This window comes from Mastomys coucha, unplaced genomic scaffold, assembly GCF_008632895.1.
Source record: "Mastomys coucha isolate ucsf_1 unplaced genomic scaffold, UCSF_Mcou_1 pScaffold2, whole genome shotgun sequence".
Classification (NCBI taxonomy): domain Eukaryota; kingdom Metazoa; phylum Chordata; class Mammalia; order Rodentia; family Muridae; genus Mastomys; species Mastomys coucha.
In genome coordinates this window covers 5,868,177-5,891,187 of record NW_022196902.1, presented here as the reverse complement: position 1 = coordinate 5,891,187, position 23,011 = coordinate 5,868,177, and the positions used below count along the sequence as shown (strand labels likewise).

The window sequence follows — 23,011 nt, the reverse complement described above, 5'->3', positions numbered from 1 at the left end:
GTAGAGGCAGCACTCTATGCATAAATATTGAAGTGCTCCCTGGTGAAGGACCGGGAGAACGTATGACATAACTTTAAAACAACAAAAAACTGGAGAGAGGGCTATGATGTAGTTCAATTGCTTGCCTAGCATTTTATGAAGCCTGGAGACTGCTTCCCCAGCAGTGACAAACCCAGCATGAGTAGCAATCACCTATAGTGCCTGCATGCTAGACAAGCAGAAGGATCAGAAATGCAAGGTCACCCTCAGCTGTAAGTCTGAAGCCAACCCGGGCGACAAATAGGGAGGGAAAGCCCTTAGAAAAATGAGCCATCTTGCCTACAATTGGGTCGCTGGCTGTTTTCTCCATATTTCAGTGTACAAGACGGGAAATGCAAAGATATCTTGATATGATTTTTTCATTGCTGATTGGACCCAGCAAACACTGGATATTGCAAGCAGCTTAGATGTGATTGTTTCTCCCCAATTTCTCTTAACAGGGCTAGTGGCTCTACAGGCTGCCTATGTCCTACACCTTCCTAACTATCTCATGCACAAAGTACGACTCTTTTTTGGTCTCTTTGGCAGGCACAACTAGAATGGCTCTGTTGAGCATAAGCTTTTGAGGTGGGCCATGGTGTCTCCATGTTTGACACTATGGCAGAGCCTGCTGGAGGGCACTGAACACAGTTTTGCTGTATACATATTTATAGCTCCTCACCGTCATGTGGACATGGCATTTGAATTCTGCACAATTGATGTCAAAGACATCCACAGTGATCTTGGGGTGGCAACACTAATCCCTACTCTAGAGAAATTGATCCAGAGCAATTTTCCCCAGGAAACTATGCCTGTGTGCAAAAGCTCTGTCAATAACTGGAAAGAGAATTTTAAAGGTGGTAAATGGAAATTAAACCATTCAGCCCTGCTTAGGAGCTAGGAAATGCCACTTAGCCATCTGTTAAAACCAAGAAGGGAAAACATGCACACTGCCTTATTTTCTGGTATTATCTCTCTGCTTCCTAAGCAGTTCTTGTCTCTTGGATAAAATAACGGCCACACATTTCTGGCTCTATGCTTTTACGTTTATTATTATTATTTTCCCCCTAAATTCAAACTAAATTCACTTTCAAAGGTTTATCATGAGCCCAGTGGTCATAAGACAGCCAGAATAATCTGATGGTACTCTACAAGGATAACATCCCAGGTTGTTTCAAGTACAAATAATTCCCCCAAAATGATATGAAGCCAGTAAATATAATGATGTCTGCTTGCAGGAGACCAGGAATGAATTATGACCAACTGCAAAAAGGAACACACCAGTGAAGGCACTAAAACTTAATGAGAAGACAGTCTTTAAAGTAGCTAAGACTGAAGAGAAGGTGCACAGGCCATTATTGTAAATTTAAAATCCTGCATACTCTTCGCTCATAAAACTTCTGAAATGCTGTTAAAAAACGCACACGCACAAAACCACGCAATTATAAATCCTCTGAAGCATGTAACTGTGATTAGCTACTCCCCCAGGCAATATAAAAATACTACCGCCACAATCACATTCCAGCCTGTAATGTAATTCAAAACAAACAAGTCCGAGACAGCGCTCAAATGGCAGAGTCAACAAACACAGACGCTTTGCATCAAGGACTTGAACGCGCTGAAGAAACTGAGGCTGCGCTGGCACTGACCTTGCGGTGGAACAGCGAGGCCCCCTTCTGGGCAGAGACGCACACTGCGCCCAGGGCGGCCCAGAAAAGCCGCACCTTGCTCCAGTGACCCTGGATTTTGTTGGGAGGTCAAATTTTTAGATACTCAATTTAAGTTTTATCATCCGCATTTGTTATCTCGGATTCAATGGATCATTTTATTCAATCTTGTAACTGTCATTTCTCATTCTTATTCCGAACAGTAACTGGTTCTAATTGGGACGATGAGGCAGGAGAGGAGAGGGGGTCCTGGCAGTCCCTACATAGCCCAGGCTTGAATTCATTATTCTCTTGCTTCGACCTCCCCAGTAGTGGGGCTGCAGTGTGCACCATTACGTCCAGCAGCAACTGTCATCCTCCAGCAAGTTATATAACAGACTATTTTCATTTCTCTCTGAAGAATATAAGGTCTTTGTTTTGAGAGTATAAGGTCTTGGCTTTTTCCAGGGAAGAAATAAATGGACGTTACAGGGATAGTTGCTCCATTGTAAGGAAAAGGGTGGTGTGTGTGTGTGTGTGTGTGTGTGTGTGTAGTGGAATTGTGTGCACATGTAAGTGTAGGTACCCACAGAGTCCAGAAGAGGGTATTGGTTCCCCTGGAACTGGAATTACAGGTTGTGAATTGCCCAGAGATGGTGCTGGGAACCAAAGTTGTATCCTCTGGAAAAGCAGTATATATTTTTAACTCTTGAGCCATCTGTCCAGCACCCACTATTTAAAGACTATTCTTGAAAGAAGGCATGAATAAAACTTTATTGTAACATTATGCTATGATTTTTTTTAAAAAAAAAAGTCTCAAACACTTGTTTAAGAAGCATCTGTTTTATCTAAATACTTTTTAAAATTGTCCTAGGGTTGGGTCAATCAAATGCAGGAGGACCTGAGTTCAATCTCCAAAATTCACATTTAAAAGAGAGAAGGGAGGGAGGGAGGGACGGATCAAGAAAGGGAAGGAGGGAGGGCAAGCGAGTATGGAGGTGCGTGCCTGTAATTCCTGTGCTAGAGGCCATAGGTGGAAGGGAGGGACGGAGCGAGGGAGGGGAGGAGGGAGGGCAAGCGAGTGTGGAGGTGCGTGCCTGTAATTCCTGTGCTAGAGGCCACAGGTGGAACCCTGGGCATTCCTGGCCAGTCAACCTAGCTGAGTGGTAAATTTCAAGAAATCTCTTTTAAAAAAAAAATCAGGAAGGAGGAGTGGCACTGCATCTAAGGAACAGCACCCGAGCGTCTCCTCTGCCTCCACACCCACACACATGAACCCCCGACATACATGGTCATATATAAAGTCAATATAAATTAGGACAAGCCCAGATCTGTGCCCTGGTGGAGTTTGGTGAAGGGCCAGGTCTGAATGCACTCAGTAAAATGTCAACGCTTTCTCTCTCTCTTCTACTTCCTGTTTTGATCTTGATCAATCTTCCAAAGATTTGTCTTTTCTTCCTGGCATGTGTATGTGTGTGGTGTCATGTGTGATGTGTCTGCATCTGGTTGGGGGGGGTAGTACGTATGGACATGTGACACCTAAGGTTGACACGGGGGTTCCTCCTAGATCACTCTTCACATTACTTATCGAGGAGATATCTCTCAGTTGACCCCAGAGCTCACCCATAAGGGCTAACTTAACTAGTTAGCTTGCTTTGGGATCTTGGAAGCCCATCTCTGTTATCTGAGCACTGGAATTACAGGCAGGCCACCAAGCCTACCTGGCACTGATGGGGACCCAATCCTCATGGTTGCATGGCAAGCACTTTACCACTCGGCTATCTCCACAGCCACAAAGAGCTTCATTAAGCCCGGGGTTAAAGCTGTGGGTGAAGAGTGGGCACTGCTTGCATATCTCTGGGACCTCAAACCTTAATCCCTCCCTTCCTGGAAACATTCTTTCAGCTTGGTGGAAGAGCTAATAGTTGTTTACATTGTCAGACTTTTTTAAAAGGGCTAGTTTGTTCCCTTAACAGAGCAAATGACAAGAGACACCATTTTCACACACAGTAATAACATATAAACGTGACTGACGATGCTAGCAGCTCTCAGTCAAGGAGTTCTCTCCAGGTCTCCAAAAGGTACTAGTCTTTGATCATTACAGCATCAGGGTTTCTGACAATCCTTTTTTCGAACTTTTGATTTTGGCGCTGAAAGAAAAAAAAAGTCAGGTAAGTAGAAAGCAAGGGGTACCAAACTTCTGTCACACCGATCTGTTTTTAGGTGGGCCACTCCACCAGGAGAAAACTCACCATTTGGGTTTTCTTGTTTGTAGAAGGTTTTTAGGAGCTCCACAGCTTCCTCAGCACGGTACCCAGGGATGCACTGATGAAGGGGGGAACATGAGGTGAGCATCGGCCGTGACTGGATGTGTGCTAAATGTCCCCACAGTGGTGCATACACAGTTACAACGACATAAATGGACCCCAAACGATGTTCATTACTTGGGAAAAATAAAAGCATGAATAAAGGCATACCTTTCGAAAAGAATGGGCACCCAGCCTTAACCAAACATCACTTAAACTGTAGTTTAAGTGCTACGCTAAAGGGCAGCACTAAACCGCCGTAGTACGTAACCGGACTTCAGGTTTGATGTACTGATTAAATGAGATGCTGGGCTGAAGCTCATATTTTTACCTGCTAAATTTCTCCAAGCATAGAATGCGACTGACTATTCTTAGTGGTACAAATCGCGTCCACAGCTAAGAATGACAAGCTAGTGTAGGGTAAAAGGGCCAAAGCTAAAATACCCTGGCCCTGACTTGCCCCAAGCCCAAGACCAGGGACAAGAAACAGAATCCCACCAATCCCTGAGCTTGCCACAGAAAACCACCAATCACTGAGCCTACCCCAAGCTCAGGTTTTGAAATCCCACGAATCCTCGCCCCGCTCCCCACTGCCACTCCCCCACACCACCCCGCAGCCAGAAACCCTATCTAAACCCTGTCTCCTGCTTAGGCAGCTACCCTGGGTTTTTCCGTCTCAATAAATCTCTTGTGTGGGGTTTGTTGTGTGGTGTGATTTTTGTAGTATTCCTTGGCTCCTCATTGTCAGAGCAGAGCTCTACCACTTTCACTGGGGAGAGCATCCCCTAGTAGAGCAGAACTGTTACACTTGCACTGGGGAAACACCCCTCCACTCCCACTCCCGCCCCCCGCCCCCGGGAACAGAACTTCTGTAGGGGAAGCCTTCCCTTAAGAGCTACAATATGTAAAGCTAGCAAAGCAATGGTTTTTATACTTTTCAGAGTATAAAATACTATGTGACAGAGACATTTCTCTCACAAGAGGTAAAAAATATTTAGTACCTGATCCTTTACAGGGAAAAAAAAAATTTTTTTTCTAGTTTTGCTATGCAAGATTTAAGGAAGCTGTTGAGCTTGGCTTTGCTCTGGTATCTGGCCAGAAGAGATGAAAATATGTGTAAGAAGAAATACAAAGAGAGAGTAAGGAACATTTAATGAAACATGGAGTAAAGACAAAAGCTGAACATGTACAGAGGTGAGGACACACACTTCCAGGAGAGGGGGAAGGGTGGGGTGTGTGCGTGTGCGTGTGCGTGTGTGCGCGCGCACGCGCGCGCGCGCGCGCGCGTGTGTGTAAGCAGGCTAAAGGGCTTGGTAGCGTAGGGGAAATAAATTAAAGCCATATGAGATGGGGCCAAATGCTCTGGGATTTTAGCACTCGTCTAGAGAGCCCGGAAAGGATCTAACTCATCCTGTTAAAGTTTGTGAAGTGAGACAGCCATCCCTCACAGTGGTGCCTAGCCAAGCACCTGCAGACCGGAGGCTAGCTTCGCAGGGGCATGGCTGAGAATGAAGCTCCCTTCCTGGGGCCTCAGTTGGCTCCAGCCTAGGGGTTTTCCCCACGGTAACAGTAACTTTCCTCCTCCCCTTACAAAGTGCGGCCCTGCCCTTGCCTTAGAACACTCCAGAATTCTCCCTCAGTCCTATTTCTTCCTCACTCTCTTCCTCACCGTCTTAAGCTCTCAAGGCCCCACGGAGGCGGCCTCTCCGGCATCGCAAGGCACTGATGGAAACATGATCTCCTTCCTAACACAGCTCTGCAGTCACGATGACCGGACGGACACACAAGCCTCACTTAAAGTCCTCTCCTCCCTCAGTTTCTAGGACACCACCACCCTAACCACTGTTGGTCAGTGTGTGCGGGGCCTGGTGCCTTCCAGCTCGTCCACCTTCACTCTCCAATGTCCAACTGAATACACCAGGCCCTTTCCCCAAGGTCTGATAAAGCACCGCTGCTCTGTCATTGTTCAGCAGAATTACACGGCAACCTTCACAAGGCACAGAGAAATGCAAAATCCCTCTGAGAGAAACACAGTTACAGGTGGGAAATAACAATGATAATAATAATAATAATAATAATAATAACAATAATAATAATAATAAACCCATAGGTCCAGATACCAAGATGGCATTCTAAAGTACCAACTTGAGCTATATGTATATAGCTTTTAGCAAAAAGTGTATTCACCAGATAGTGATGGTGCACATCTTTAATCCCTGCACTTAGGAGGTAGAGGCAGGCAGATCTCTATGAGTTTGAGACTAGCCTGGACTACATAGTAAATTACAGGACAGCCTGGGATACACAGAAAAACTGTGTCAAAAAAAAAAAAAACAAAAAACCAACAACAGCCAAAAACAAAACAAACAAACCAACAAAACAAACTAACCAAAAAAAGAAAAAACCAAAACTAACCAAAAACTAAAAAAAAAGAAAGAAAGAAATACTAAAAAATGAATAAGCATCTTTTTTTAAAACAATAGATCCACAAGTTTTCCTGTGAACTTTATACTCTATCATATTATAGTATATCATTTCATACCATATTTTAAAAAATCTTTAATTCTGATGTAAGATCCAAGTTCACTTTTGTCCTCTGTCCCATGAGCCGAATCAAAGAAAAGGAAGAAAACACAGTATCCAGAAGCCAGGCACACTAAGTCTTTAGAGGCTAACAAGACCTTAGAACGTAATTTGGCATTCATTTTCCACTGACTCAACGTGGCCATGTAGATGAACTACAAACGAACTTCTCTGGCTGAGGAAGACTGACTACACCGAGACACATGACAGACTGTTTGTGCTTTCATGTCACCAACGTGCATGCATGCATGTGTGCGTGCGTACGTGCATGCGTGCGTGTGTGATGTGCATATGTATATGTATCGGCACCCAGAGCACAAGTTCAAGTGCCTGTTCTCACCTTGCACCTTACTGAGACAAGCTCTCTTGTTGTTTGACACTAAGTATAGGCTAGCTGGCCAGGACCCTTCTTGTGTCTGCATCCCATCTCACCACAGGACCCCTGGATTTCAGATACCCACAAGTGCATCTGGCCTTCAGTGGGATCTGGGGATCCAAATCCAGGTCCTCATGCTACATGGCCAACACTCCACCCACTGCACTGTCTCCTTAGCTCCTCACCTACATTTTAGACAGTAGTGCCCACCATGTCTGACACCCAGGGATGTATCATAGCTTTGTTCAGAAACTCTGAGAAATTACTTAGGTTCTTCTCATAAAGGAAGTACCGTGTATTTGTGCTATATAAGCAGCGTCTGGGTGGCTCTTAGAAATGAGTGGGAAAATGAAGTCATTTTACGAGACGTCTTTAATCATCAACCTCCCTCATTCCCATTCACCCTGTTGCCGTTGTGATGTTCTTAAACACAGCAGAAGCTAGGAAAGCTTATGCTCAGAGGCAAGAATGCAAGGCAAAGAGACTTACAAAACTTGTGCTGCACAGGATTAGGGTCTGTAAGCCCTTACCACATCCTAGGAACACTTGAGACCTTCAAGAACTCCAGAATTCATTGAATCTTACTCGTTTCTGAGAATAATGCTTTGGGATTAATCTTCCACCTTGGAGAATGAACCAGTACAGAAAAAACGGAATGGATCCTGATATACAGATTCTTAATGCTTACACTTTCAACAATAACACCTTCAACAGTGTGGCAGGGAAAGTAGAATTTCTAACAGACGAAAGACACGTAGGTTCTCTGGTCTGGGGGTGGGGGAAGGGGTCCTCACCATTAAAAGGCATTAAAAGGCATCAAAAAATAATGAAATTAAAACAATAAGTAGATAGTAGTAATGGTATGTGGCCCAGCAGTGGAGTTTGTCCCTAAATACTGTTGGGTGTTACCAGTATCTCACTTAACAATGCAGGCCAAGGTCTGCCATCACAGCACAGAGCTGGCACCACTTGTCCCAACAGAGAGAGTGTCAGTCTCTAAGCCCACATAAGGTGCTGGTGAACTCCGTTCAGGGAAGAGACACAGATTTTCTTCCAGTGAGATGTAAAGAACTCACAGAAGTATGGGGCCCCACCATACTGTCTGATCCTGTCATGGGTTCTTGGAATACTGACCACACACAATTGGTAAGTCCATCCAGAGACAGATAAACAGAAGAAAGGGGGCCTGGAGGGAGGAAAGGAAGAAGGAACAGAGAGAGGGAGGGAAGAAAGGAATGCACAGTCGACTCTATTACCTGAAACGGACTCCCAGTACTGGGTAGGTCAGCAGAGGCAATGTTTAAGACGGAACCACAACCGCCAAACCGTTCATTCTGACAGCCGTAGACGACCAGCGGGATTTATAGCACAGAATTAAGGTCCTGCATGGGATGTGGAGAACCACGGCAAGAGCAGCCTGATGCCAACTACCTTGGAAAGCTCAGCCCAGACATCAAAACAATTCGAGCTTACTGTTGTATTTAAAATAATAAAACTCAGTCATACAAAAGAGGAGAAAGAGACTTTAGGTATGTAGAAGTTAAAAATCTAGCAAGCAGTTGGCTCAGCTGGTAAAAGCACTTGCCTTGCAACCATGCCAACCTGAGCTTGATGCCTGGGGCCTCCTTAAGGATGGAGGGGAGGACCAAGTCCTCAGGCTTGTCCTCTGAGTCCTTCATGGGTGCCGCTAACAATAGTAAAGAAATAAACAAACAAACCCTGGCAACTGCAAACAGAGCGGGGGCTGAGTGTTTCTGCTTCATATGCAAATCAATTCTCTGCTCTTTCCTCAACGTATTTTCAGAATCATTGCAGATTTGGAAATTGAATTCAGGAATTTTACCTTTGAAAATACCTAACTTTATCCCAGGATTCCATGGAAAAAGAAGAACACTGACTCTGTTGTCCTCTGATTGCCACACAAATGTTATGACATGCCCATGCCCCTCACAATAAATAAATTTAATTAACATGTCAAACTTGGATAGAAACCTGGTGTGATGGCATGTGCCTATAATCCTAGTTTTTGGAGTGTGGGTCAGGAATTTCAGTCCAACCTCAACAATGAAAAGAAAAACAGAGAGAGTAAATGGGTTATGTAGCTGGCCTATAGTTGCCTAGCATGTGTGAGGCTCTTGATGCTATGAAATAAATAAATACAGTCTAGAGAAGGACTGCACTCAGCATTTATGTTGCTTGGTCTAGCACTAACTAATTTCCACACATGTACAATGATAGTATCTGCAGACATTTTTAGTTCTTATTTACCTTGAACTTAATTTCTCTCCCCTTTTTTTGTTCTTTGTGATAGGTATTCCAGGCAAAAGTGGATTAACTGAAAATATTTAAATTACACATAAAATGTCATACAAGGCAAAGCACATGCCTCAGAATGTCTCCTGCGCTCTACCTTAATTTGGATTTATCCTGACTGAAGAGTTTAAGTTAGTTCTGAGCTTTTCTCCCCTTAGCTTAAGAATTCAATTCTTTCTTGGCTGTCACTCTGCTATGTAGAAACCATTTTTCCCATTTCTGGCTAAATTGTACAGTGTGTTTCATAATGCTGTTTGCACACATTAAGGAACTGAAAGCTGGGGAAGGCTACAGTTCAGGGATAGAGCAGATGTAGCATGTGCAAGAGCCTGGGTTCCATTCTCAATGCTGAAAAGAAAAACAAAGAATAAAAAGAGAAAACAACAGGCTGTGTATCTGGCCACATATTGCTCACAGGCAAGGTGAAGGCAGGAAGCCGAGAAGCCAAAGGATACTCATAAGGCGCAGGGCAGCAGCACACATGATGCACGGTTCCACAGTGACATACAACACAGTATGTTCGAATACCGAGGAAGGGCTCTGTCCATGTCGGTGACACCAATCTAGGACCTGATCAATGGCCACCATTTCAGCATGCCGAGTAGCCTTGAGGGAGAGAGAGAGAGAGAGAGAGAGAGAGAGAGAGAGAGAGAGATTTGCATTGATATTGTCTGTTTCGTACAGCTAGTGTCTTTAAAATATGCAAAATGTCAATTCAAAGGCAGTTTTACCATTTCTGACTGTATTAGAACATCGGTTTCAGGACACCCTTAGCTGTTCCCCAATGCAAATACCATAACCTCACCAACAGGGATGCCTAATCCACTGTACCACGCAAACCTTGCTATAGTTTTAGTGAAATCCTTGTGTACCTTGGGGAAGTTTGTTTTTCATTAAAATATTATAGAGGAGATAAGTCTCAAAAAAAGATATCCCCCATGTCTGAATATTTTAATGGAAGATTGCAATTTTCATAGGCTTATGCTCTAGTTTCAAATAGATTTTCAACTGACCTCACTCTAAAGCCAATTTTTATTGAGTTTACGAGAACATTATCACATTCGCCCTATGGCACAACAGACTCTAAATAAGCATACACTTGAGATTTCAGATACTTCATGGGAGATGGTATATTACAGGAGAAATCTCTCAGCATATGGAATCAATTACACTGAAGGTGGAATCCTGACAGTGATGTACTAATTATGGACCTCAAGCAAACTTTGGATCCGCCATGTCTGAACTAGAGTTTGCTGTTATCCTTGGCTCTACAGCTCTGGAGCCATCTGAGCCACGCCAAGCAGAGTGCGGCCCGATGCTACTTAGGTACTCTTCTTTCCTCTTATTAAAATGATTTTAATGCAGGGGTAGAGAGAAGGCACAAAGGGTAAGAGCACTTGCCGCTCTTGCAGAGGACTCGAGTTCACATTTCATCACCCACACTTGGGTGGCCCACAAGTGCCTGTAACTCCAGTGAACAGTTCCAGGAGATCCAACATCCTCTTCTTGTCTCTGAAAGTACCTACAGGTATGCGTTACACACATACACACACACACACACACACACATGCACACGTGCAGATAAGGTTTTCTACCTTAGATGTGACTTTCTCAAGACACAGGTTGGTGTGAAATGTTCCATCTTGCAGAAAAGTGTTTTAAACTCAGGAAGTAAACAACTCAAAGCTTCAGGAAGTCCCTGAAACTGAATTTTTGTCTGCATGCCTAAATGCATTTTTTTCTACATATCATGAGAGCTGAACACAGCTATGTAAGAACTGTAGTATACCAAGTATAAAAGTAGGATATAAACTTAGTGGAAATTATTTGAATCAAGCACATTAGAAAAAAGTAACCAAAGTAAAAAAATATAATTGGATATACTAGACGCCTCTCCGTCCTCAAGGGCATATAGGAGTAAGGCTGATAAGAAACACGCTTACTCCAGCCATTCTGCAAGGAAGAGGCTCAGGATGCCTAAGGTCCTTGAAAGAGATGCTCTCCCACTTACTGAGCTGCCTGCAAGTTGTGCAATGAGCTTCAGGCTTCCAGGTTCCACACTGGGGCGAGCTTTCCTGTTAGTAGCTCAAATAATGGTAACTGGTCGACCAAGCTGGACTTCAGTGACACCCTTACTTTTGGTCTGTTGCCTCCTTATCAGGTGAGTAGGCATTTGTTCACACCTCCCCAGAATAGGGTCACACAACACATACACACACAAAATAAATAAATAAATAAATAAATAAACAAACCTTTAAAATAACTTAATCCAAAGTCCTAAACACATGTAATATGCCAACAATTAAGTCAAGAAGATATAGACAAATTAAATATATAACAAGCAATGAAATTGAAATAGTAATCAAAAGTATCCCACAGAGAAAAGCCCAGGGCTGGATGGACTCGCGGCCAAATTCTACCCAACTTTTAAGGAAGACCTAGTACTAATATTCCTCAAACTGTTCCACAAAATCAAAAGGGAAAGGATGTTACTGAACTCCCCCTCCAATGTAAGCCTTACCCTAATAACAACACCACATGAGGGCACAGCAAAGAAGCATAGACCGTCTTTCTTGATGAATATAGATGCAAAATTTCTCAGTATTCTGACACATTAGTAGCTTACAGCTCAATCAAGATGGTTTCATCCTAGAGGTGCCAGGTTGGCTCAACATATACAAATCAATAAATACAATATACAATATGCAATAAATATGTCAAAGATGTGATTAACACAATCATCTCAATAGATACCGAAAAGGCATTTGACAATGTTCAATGCAGCTTCATTATAAAAAGTCCTGAGGAAACTAAGAATAGAGGGGTTGTATCTTAATATAATGTAATAGCGGTCACATATGGCAAGCCTACAGGTAATAAACTAAATGAGGGAAAAACTTAAAACATTCCTCCAAATCATGGCAGGAGACAGAAGTGACCAATTTCTCTACTCTTAGTCAATGTTCTGCCCAAAGTCTTAACTAGAGTAGTAGGTCAAGAGAAATAAAAGACACATAGGTCAGAAAGAAAGAAATGAAATGATCTCATTGTTGGATGACATGAGAAGGAGCCTTGTGAGTTCTGCCAGAAAACCTTCACATCTGACACTTGCAGAAAAGTGGCAGGATAGGAAATCAGCACAGATGAAAACAGTAGATTTTCTATATATCAATAACAAACTATCCAAGGAAGAAATAAGAGGAAAAGCTCACCTTCATAACAGCTGTTTAAAAAGATCTAAAAGTAAAAATCATATTGATGAAGTGAAAGACCTTGACACTACAGTGAAAACTTTAAGACACTCAAGAAAGAAATCAAAGAAAATAGAAATCAGAAAGCCTGTCCATGAGCATGGATTAGCAGAATTAATATTGCAGAAATAACTGTATTACCCAAAGCAATCTACAAGTTCAATGCAATCCCTATCAAAATTCTAATGACATTCTTTGCAAAACTAGAAAAATCAATTCTAACTTTAGTATGGAATCTCGCGCACACACACACACACACACACACACACACCTCTGACTAGTAAAGGCAATCCTAGGCCGAATGAACAACTCTGGACAGCTATAATCCCTGACCTCAAATTACACTACACAGCCACAATACAAAACAGACATAGAGATCAGTGAGAGAGAATAAAGGACCCAAAATAAGTCCACATAGCTATAACTACCTGATATTTGAGAAGTATAAAAACATATATTGGAAAAAAGACAGCCTCTTCAAAAAATGGTATTGAAGGAAATGGATATCTACATTCATGAATAAAATTAAAGACATTTTCTTACTCTATACAAAAATCAATGCCAAATGGATCAAAGATATTAATATAAAATCTGAAATGCTTTACCCCCTAGAAGAAAATTGGGAACCACTTCAAGAGACAGATATAGGTAAAAACTTTCTGAAACGAAAAATTTCAATAGAAATGTAATCGACAACTTTAGGAGCTTCTGCACAGCAAGGGAAACGATATACACAATAGGAGAGAATCCTTGCCAGCTACACCTTGCTGTGAAGAGGTGCCATGATGAATGCAACTTATATAAGAAAGCATTTAACTGCAGGCTTACTTATAGTTTCAGAGGGTTAGTCCACAATCATGGCATGAGCAAGGTGGCAGGCAGGCAGACATGGTGCTGAAGCAACAGCTGAGAGCTTACGTCCTGATCCACAGGCCAGAGACAGACAGACAGACAGAGAGAAACTGAGAAAGTGGAACACACGGACACACACACACACACACACACACAGAGAGACAGAGACAGAGACAGAAAGAAACAAAGAGAGAGAAGAGAAAGAGGAGAGAGAGAGAGAGAGAGAGAGAGAGAGAGAGAGAGAGAGAGAGAGAGAGAGAGAGAGAGAGAGAGAGAGAGAGACTAGGTCTGGCTCAAAGCCCACTCCTATTGACACACCTCCTCCAATGAGGCCACACCTCCTAATCTTTCCTAAACAGTTCACCAACCGGGAACCAAACATTCAAACATGGGACCCTATTGGGGCCATTTTTATACAAAGCACCACAAAGTACATGCATACACATACGTGAAGGTATGTGCACCCATTTGCATGCATACAGAGGTTATGATAGGGAGGATGTCAGGTGTCCCATCTCATCACATTCTGCCTTGTTCCTTTAAAATACTCTCTCACTGAACTGGGGGCACGGCTGCAGCAATCCTAGATATCTTCCAGTCTAGCCTTCCCACAGCTCGGCAGCCATGGGCCCCTGAATGGCCATACCTAGTTTTTTATGTGGGTTTGGAGGATATTCAGATACCTTGTGCTTGCACAGCAAGCAATCTCACCCATTTCCCCAACCCCAAAAGTTTTATCTTATGCAAAGTAGCCCAGATTTAGAACAAAAGATACTGCCACGTTTTATCTCAAAGGTGGAACTGAGATTTAAATTTTCATATATGTACATTCCATAGTATATACAGTATTTGCAGGGGTACAAATAAAAAAAAGTGAGAGGGGTGAAAGGCTGGAGAATCTTAGAATTTAAAATGAGGGCATTTAATACAAATGTATGGTGTATAACCTTTACCTAAAAGGACATGGAGGGCCACTGTAGCCAGCCAGAAATATAAAATAGCCAGTTCCAGGAACCCAGAGCCTCAGGGCTCTGGTTCCCGATACCTGCCCCTCCTGAATGATCCACAATGAGGGCGGAACTAAGAATGAAGGTCTAGTGGTTTATGAGACTCTCCACCCTGTCAACCAGTAGATGAAGATTACATACCTAGAATGAATGTGTTCCCTCCCTAACTGAATACCTTGGGTCAGGTCCCTCAGAAATTTTCCACTGTTTTTATGTTCTGTTTCCTTGGTAACTCTCTCTCCGCCCCCAGCTTCCCTTAAATACCCCCACACTTCTTGTGTTCTGGGTCTGACTGGCAAAGTCATGAGATCAACCCCGGTACCGGTATCCCCAATAAACCTCATGTGATTGCAGCAAGTTCGGTCTCTCGTGAGTGATTGGGTGGTCGCGTCATCCCGAGACTTGAGTAAGGATCTCCCCAGTTCTGGGGGTCTTTCAGGGGAATAAGAGTTGTTAAGGGAGTGTAAGTTGAGAAAGAAAAAAAAGAATAAAGATAGCTAGGTGGTGCTGGCACACATCATTAATCCCAGCACTCAGGAGGCAGAGGCAGGCAGATCGCTGAGCTTCAGGCCAGCCTGGTCTACAGAGTAAGCTCTGGGACAGCCCGGGCTACACAGAGAAACCAACCAACAACAACAACAACAGAAAGAGAGCAACATATGACAAGTGACAAGAGAGCAGAAGTGGGGGAGGGAGCTGGGAAGGGAAAGGCTGAAACCTTGGGTGGGAGAAGGAGGCCACCAAAGAGCGTGTAGAAAAACCTCACCAAGAAACGCATTACTCTGCACACTGATTTTAAAAAGAAAACCAACAAAAGAGTTCAAAATAAAAATAGCTTAATGCAAACCACTCTATGCAATACTTTATAATATCGGTGACAATAGCATTTGTCAGCAATTCATACTGGGTCCTAGCTCTATACAAGCTAACTAAATTTTATGTGTTAAGAAGAATCTGCCAGGCAGAGGTGCCACGCGCCTTTAATCCCAGCACTTGGGAGGCAGAGGCAGGTGGGTTTCTGAGTTCAAGGCCAGCCTGGTCTACAGAGTGAGTTCCAGGACAGCCAGGGCTACACAGAGAAACCCTGTCTCAAAAAAAAAACAAAAAACAAAACAAACAAACAAACAAAACAAAGAAGAATCAGTCTCCAAGAGCATGACACTGGGTGAGGGGAAGCAACGGTGCTTGTTTTCCTGGAACTTGAGGCACGGTGAGAAAAGCAGTGGCACTGGCCCACAATGCTGTGATAGGTGTTGGCAGACAGGAAAAAGCCTGGGGTGATTACAGAATCAGAAACTCGGGCCAGAAGAACTTTACAGAAGAGAGTATCATTCTGGCTCTGCACCAACAGAAGAGATCTTAACACTAAAGATTCCTCCAACCGGAGCCTGTAAAGCTCAGATTCAGGATTCATGAGAGATGGAGTTCTTAAAAGCTCTCAATAAATACCAGTTGAACTGAATCATCTTTGCTAATTTTTTTTTTTTTTTTTTTTTTTTTGAGACAGGGTTTCTCTGTGTAGTCCTGGCTGTCCTGGAACTCTCTCTGTAGACCAGGCTGTCCTCGAACTCAGAAATCCGAGTGCTGGGATTAAAGGCGAGCGCCACCACCGCCTGGCTTTTTTTTTTTTTTTTTGTAGATTTATTTATTTATTATTATTATAAATGAGTACACTGTAGCTGTCTTCAGATACACCAGAAGAGGGCATCAGATTTCATTATGGGTGGTTGTGAGCCACCATGTGGTTGCTGGGATTTGAACTCACGACCTTCGGAAGAGCAGTTGGTGCTTTTACCCGCTGAGCCATCTCACCAGCCCCCACCTTTGGTGAATTAAGTCACTCTTTTACGGCTAAAGAAAACACAGTAAGCTGTCACTGCCTTATCATGCATTGGAAGTACCCAGGGAGAGGGCATTGCAGGTGTGTGTGGCAAGAGCATTGTGGGTATCTTATCCCAAAGCAGAGTCTGGTCTCCTCACTGGGGCCGAGGGCCTTTCTATGCTGCAATCAAAGAGCAAGTCTATGCAAGGTACATGACAGGGGAATAACCTTCTTAACTCCAAAGTGTCTACGAAATGAAAGTTCCTGGGGAGGTCATTGGTTCTCATGGTAAACATCTTCCATCAAACCACAGAGTAAAATCAAGTGCTGTGGCAATTATTTACAACACAACTGTTAGGTATGCATCAACACATTCTCTAACTGCAGCATGTGTGTTATCTGTCTACCTTGAATGTTGTTATGTTCTCATAACTGCCTTGTGAATCTGGGTTCCTACCTGGCGTGAGCTTTTGCTAAACATCATGGATGAACTCTAAAGGTCCCAGAGCCCCAGAGCCGACACGAAACCGTTCTATGCTCCCAAAGCACGTAAGATCAAAGTCCATGAGAACAGCACTGGCGTTACGTTATGCTTGAATCCATTTGGTACTTTAGAATCATAAAATGTTGCATGGCACTTTTACCTACTTCCACTCCCCAAATGTGTCCACCTTGACACACTGCTGGGATGGCATGCTTAAGAAGCATTGTTTGAAACCATGAATTTTCCAAACTGATCATAATAACACCAAATTATTAAAGCTGAAACTCATGTAGTTGAGCACAGCTCACCTTGGAGACCTTATTTGACTGAATATCCAAAACAATGTTTTCTCTAATATAATCTTTTTATGCTTTCCTCCCACTTATACTTGAAGGTCTTTCCCTGCCTCCCCCCAAGAAAACAAAACAAAACAAACAAAAAAACCTTAAAGAAATTAAAAGGAACACATTATTAGTTAAATGGGTCAGCTTTGCAAAGGGGAACTTTCACATCGAATGTTACAAGGCAGGTGCACTTTCTTCCGGGCTGACATTCTGATGTAACAAAATTCCTTCTTTTGTTTCACTCAAGTGTTAAAAGAAAACATAATGAAATTAAAAAGATGTAACCATTTCTTAGTTTTTGGCTAAGGTCACACAAATGTAGAAATAGGAAATTTATCTATTATAGTTTTATAGTTTCATTTAACTTTTCTGAAAATTTGATCTCTAAAAGAAAACAACAAAACAAAAATCATTTTATCATTGTTACAATCATGAAAAAAAAAATCATTTACAAAGGAAGAAAAAAGGTCTCCAGGGAAGAGATGGCTCAGTATGTAAGGTGCTTACAGGGAAAGACAGAGAGCCTGAGATCAGGCTACCCAGAATCAGAGTCAGTCTCAGCCATATATTCCCACAGACAAGCCCGGTACAGAAGGCAGAAAAGAGGGAGATCCCTGGGGTTCACTGGCAGCTAGCCGAGCTGTACTGATGAGCTCCAGGTACACAGAGAGATACTGTCTCAAAACACAGTGGAAAGTGATGGAGGAAGACATCCTGACCTCAACCTGCGGCCTCCATAGGCACACATGCACTTCTACTAACACACACACACACAAGTGCTCAAACTCTAAACAGGGCGCAGGGCAGGGAACTGCCCCACAGAACACATTGGGTCTTGTCTTGCCAACTGGCCCCACCATATATATATATATATATATATATATATATATATATATATATATATATATATTATGTTCTCAGTGCTCACGTTTTTTGTTTGATTCACTTCGTTTCTTCCCTTGCCCACAACTTCATTGTTATAGACCATAAGGCAGCCAACAGGAACTTCAATATTTTCGAGTGCTTCTTTGGCCTGAAACACAAAGGTGGAAAATCTGAGAGATTGCCATGCACACTTTGCGTGATGGCAATATTTGAGGCGTAAACTTCAAGGAAAGTCAGTCTCCTGCCTCCACATTGTCACCTGGCACCCCAAACTCAGAGGTAGCCCAGATATGTCCTCGTACTTGTGTGCTAGGAGCTCACCAAGATATCATTTCTTAACAGCTAGAAAAAGAAAATTCGGACATTGCTCTCTGACCTTCACCAATGTTCCAATGTCCTAGTCAAACCCTGGGTTGGAATGTTAAGCCATTCTAACTAATGCCTCCAGCATTGTGGGTAGGGCCCTGAAGCTCACAGAATGAGAGACTTATCCCAGGACAAGGTCAAGTAAAATCCTCATTTTCAGTCATGTACTACAGCTGAACCACTCCTAAGAATAAACAAGAGACTGTCTCTACTTCCCCAGATTAGCATAGTGGGCGTTTTACCTAAAATGGGCAGGACCTTAATCTGAGAGTGTGTGTGTGAGAGACAGTCTACAGCATTGAGCATTCTAGATTCAGCAGTCTGCATTCAGCATTCGGACTCGCTCACACTCGGACGAGAACCAGAACTTAGGTGGACTAGGACCTAAGATTCATACAGTCCATAGCCCCCACCCCCCGGGCCCAAGCACTCTGGGCCCGGGGGGTGCAGCACCAGTCAAGATTCAAGAGATTGAGCATTCGAGATTTGAGCATTCAACATTGAAGATTCAGCATTGAGGACTCGAGATTCAAGCCTCTACCCTCCTGGCTGGCGCACCCGCAGCCTCCCGGGACTCTGGCGAAGACCATGCAGCCCGAACATACTCAGAGCCTGGGGGTGCTGCACCAGTCCAGAGGAGATGGCTGATGTTTTAGATCTAGTGTGTTTTAGATGGCCTCAGATGTACCTCAACTACTGAGCTGCCAGATTTTTCATTTCTCTCTTTTACAATGATTGTAAAAGCCTTGTGTCATTTTAAAGAAATACACTCAGACCTTACACCACTCGTGTCTAGTCTGTTTGTCAAAGCCGAATCCCGTGCACACCTGGCCAGAACCCATCATCCCGAGGAACAAGAGACCCCGTAAGAAACCCCAGTCCGTGACAAGAGATGATGATGTTCAGTGCTCTGAAGGCTACGGATAAAAACAGATGCAGTGAGAACTGAGGTGTGGATAATGACCTAGGCAAAGAGACATGGCTGTGCTTTCCCGTCTCAAAGCTGGTGTCCCTAGGCTATGCTGTGCTGTGTTCTCTGCTGGGTGTCTGTGTCAAGGAGAACTCAGGGATGTCTCCCTTCCCAGGTCCCGTGCCTCATTTTCTCTCACTAAAAGCCCATGAAATCAATGGCTTTTGACCAGTGTTCTTAAAATACCAAGGCCACCCCTTCTCAGAGATGATACACATATTTACAAAGAGGTGGGGGGAATAAATAACTGTAAATATTTGTCTATAATACTTTCCCTTGATAAAATTCTACTTGGTTACTTTTTTTTTTTTTAGCCTCTCTAAGATTATAGATATGATCCCATGGAGTACCAATACCATAAAAATGATTGGACTGGATGTCATTCTTTCCCACAACTTCTAAGAGTCACATGAAAGTTTAAGGATACTTTATGTAAAAAATGGCACAAACTTGGAAAATATACTGAAATTGTTTTAAAAAAATAAACATTCAAAAGTCTATGATCCATGTTGCACAGACACACACACACACACACACACAGAGTGAGCTGATGAAACTTTAATAAATTCTTCAGAGTATTCCTGGTTCTAATAGCGGAGTGACAGCTGGGCAAGCTGTTACACTGAAGAACACTGAAGGACTGGGCCTTCTCTAAGAACACTTTTTGCAGTTTCCTGTGGCCTATAATTATTTCAAAGGGAAAAGTTAATAACTAAGCCAAAGGAGGATGTATCAGGCCTACTGAGGGAGAAAGGCAGGCAGGCCTGACTGTTCTAGAAGACCCTAGGAAAATGCAGGCCAAAAAGAAAGGGGGGTCAGCTGTGCCAAGGCAGCGAGAGAGGTAATTTAGGTGGAATGGTGGGAACGAAAGGCACCGGCTTGAAGGAATGGCTTCCTTTGGGTCAGATGCTCAGCGTTTGACTGTCCCTCTCTCAACAGGCCTCTTAAGAGGTAATGCTACGTCTACATCTCAAGATGAGATGGTTGAAAAATCTAAGTAGCCAAGTTGTTGTTTTTAATAAGTGTGGTTTGGTCTGGGACTATTTTAAGCACTTTGTAACTATAAATTCATTCAGTTCATTCTCCTAATGTGATGGGGATACTGAGCTCCACTGTGTAGATAAGGAAACTGAGGCACAGAGAGGTCAAATTAACTTCGCCATTTAAGACATTTGGAATGAAAGTCTAGGAAGTTTGACTTCCCTCATTATCCCATTACTAAGTTGGAGCAACTACTAGTGTCTGGTGCAGAGTTCTCTGCATCGTTCTCCCTCCGAAGCCTCTTTAGGAACCAGTGTGACTTCACTGATTAGACTCTTCATCAGGTTTTTGGTTTAGAGTGGTTTGAGTGACAAGAGGACAAGGAGAGACATGTGACAAGGCTTTCAGTAAGCCTTCATCCTGGAGCACAGGATACGACGACATGAACAGCTTCAAACATGCAAAAGAGAATCAAAGACTGGGCCAGTGAGATGGCTCGGCCAGACTCACTGTGAAAGCATGGTGATGAGTTTCATCCCCAGAACCCACAGTGGAAGGAGAAAAATCTCTCTCCTTCCAAAAGTTGTCCTGTAATCTTCAGACACATGCAAGCACACACACGCACACACACATGTGCACCTGCTCCACACACGTGCGCACATAAATAATAACTTATTTTTAACTTCCCGACCAAGTGGAAAGCACATAGGTAGAAGCAAAGAGACAGGGAGTGCTCAGAGCCTTATCCACTGTGTCCTCAACATGCTGCAGAATACTGCTGTCTTGGCGGCCTTTCTCTGCTCCCAAGTCAACAGAGGCCTAGGCTTCTTGGTACCTAGTTCCTCTGAGTCCTCTCTCTTTTTTTTTTTTTCTTCCAGCAAATTTATCTCACTAGAAATGATAGGGCTACCTTAAAGAGACATACAACATAATTGATAAGGCACAACTTGTAGGCCAGGATGCTGGTGAGTGGCTGAGCAGATGCAACGGCAGTTGAGAGAACATGAAGCTTGAAGAGCGCCGCAGTCTGTGGGGGTCACTTTAGAGGGACTGCTTCCCGGTACATACACATACAAATGTGCATGCATTTTGAACTGACATGTTCAAAACCTGAGGCTGAAAACCCAGATCACTCCATCCTATCTCAGACTTTCCAATGCCCCTCCCACTTCTTCCAGGCAGTCCCTTCCCCTTGTCACAAATGCAAAAGAGTTGGAACAAAATAGGTCTAACTGTGTAGATGGCTTTGAACTTAAGAAGCTGCCCTTCTTTGGAAGGGGCCAAAGCTCAGCCACTGAAATGGCGACTTGATCTTCCTTAAACCAACAAATTCTCAACTCGAAAACAGAAGAACAAAGCCTCTCTTCTTCCCACCCCAGGCTCTGAGAAAGAAAACCAAAAAAAAAAAAAAAAAGAATGCATTATGCCATTATGCCATTTGGTGGTCAGGACTTTTAAGTAATTTTTACATAATTTGTTAAATGTTCTAGACTTTAATTTCTTATGAATGTGAACTTCCATAACCATTAGAATAAAAAGCTGAAATATTTTAATTTTGTAAAAGAATAAGCAAAATAACATCCCAACATCAAAGGCTGAGCTCAGTTTTAAGTTCGTTACAATGTTGTAAACAAACTGGTGTATATTCCATGTTCACAGAATGAAAACCCAGCATCAAACTGTGTATACATACATATCATACAAAATGTCTATCCCTGCCACACATCAATATGGGTAATAAGCTTGGAAAAACATGTAAATACGACCATAGCACTCCATGACCAGCAGTCTCTAAAGGGATGGCAGGAAGGAAATACAAGGGCAGAGAAATGAATTGTAGAAAGAGTAAATACATCATCAGTGAGAATTGTACCGACACGTTTTGATATGACCCTTTACCAGAAACATCAGCTTCCTTACATATGTTCAAGGGCGTCGGGAGCAAACCATAAAATAATGTGGCTTTATGGATTTGAAAGTATGTGTACACATGGAAAGGAAGCACATATCCCCAGATGGCAGCTAAGACCCCTGTAATACATACTACACACCAATCCAACAGTTTCTGTATTTTCCCTCAACCCCAATTACTATGAGACAAAGCTAAAGAAAATTCCCCTAGAATAAAACAAGCTGCTGCTTCATGTATTTTCAGAGCTGATAGATAATGGTGATGAGAAAGAGCGCCAGGCACATTTGCTCAACTACTCTGGTCGGGATGTGGCCGGGAGAAAGTTTGCACTCTCAGCATCACCAGCCGGGTTCCTCACCATTCGCATCGCCTCCTCCATCCACTTTTCCGTCTCCTGTATCGACACCACGCACGAGCCGTCTGGAGTCGTGGTGGACTCCACTTTCTCCTCCATGTCGCGGCCACTCAGAGACTCCGGGCCCAGGGACTAGAGGAGAAAGGACAGCGGAACGCGGCGGGCGCGAGCCCTTGTTTCCGGGAAGACGGAAAAAGGCGAGGCACCCGGGAGCTATTTGTGGACGGACTCAGGCGTCCCGGATCGGTAAGCGGCGGCTAGGGGACCAAAAGCGTTGCTGCTCCGCTGTAGTCCACGCCCCCTTCCTCCGCTTTGGCGACAACCCCTGCGCAAAGAAACGTTTGTGGTTTCTGGAGAGCACCTAACGCCGCCACCGCGCTGCTACCGGAGGTCCGGGCCAGGTTGACGGAAGACACGGTGAGCCAGCCCCTCTCCCCTAGGCAACCCACACAACCCGGGGTCTGAAGATGCTGAGATCAATGTGGAATTTTCTGAAACGTCACAAAAAGAAATGCATCTTCCTGGGCACAGTCCTTGGAG

The 23,011-nt window shown here is 43.5% G+C and overlaps 2 protein-coding genes across 4 annotated transcripts in view; one reads left to right on the top strand and one right to left on the bottom strand.

The window, feature by feature from the left end:
• Positions 1-1,052: 1,052 nt before the first annotated feature.
• On the bottom strand, positions 1,053-22,694 carry Adat2 (adenosine deaminase tRNA specific 2). 2 transcript variants are annotated; one of them, XM_031380449.1, is made up of 6 exons: positions 22,475-22,694; positions 17,931-18,035; positions 9,698-9,848; positions 8,186-8,292; positions 3,917-3,989; positions 1,053-3,814 (listed from the first exon to the last, which is right to left on the bottom strand). In XM_031380449.1, exons 1-6 carry the CDS (start codon positions 22,568-22,570, stop codon positions 3,771-3,773), a joined length of 576 nt encoding a protein of 191 aa, XP_031236309.1. In that variant the 5' UTR covers positions 22,571-22,694; the 3' UTR covers positions 1,053-3,770. The 2 variants fall into 2 exon arrangements, with proteins under 2 accessions (XP_031236309.1, XP_031236310.1); XM_031380450.1 differs by lacking the exon at positions 17,931-18,035.
• Pex3 (peroxisomal biogenesis factor 3) overlaps positions 22,695-23,011 on the top strand; it is a 30,287-nt gene continuing 29,970 nt past the window's right edge. The window contains exon 1 of one of the 2 annotated variants that reach the window (XM_031380445.1): positions 22,695-22,888. Coding sequence is in view for 1 of the 2 variants with exons in the window: in XM_031380444.1 (XP_031236304.1) it covers positions 22,939-23,011 (73 nt within the window). In the remaining variant the exon portion in view is untranslated. The other variant, XM_031380444.1, reaches the window with a different exon arrangement.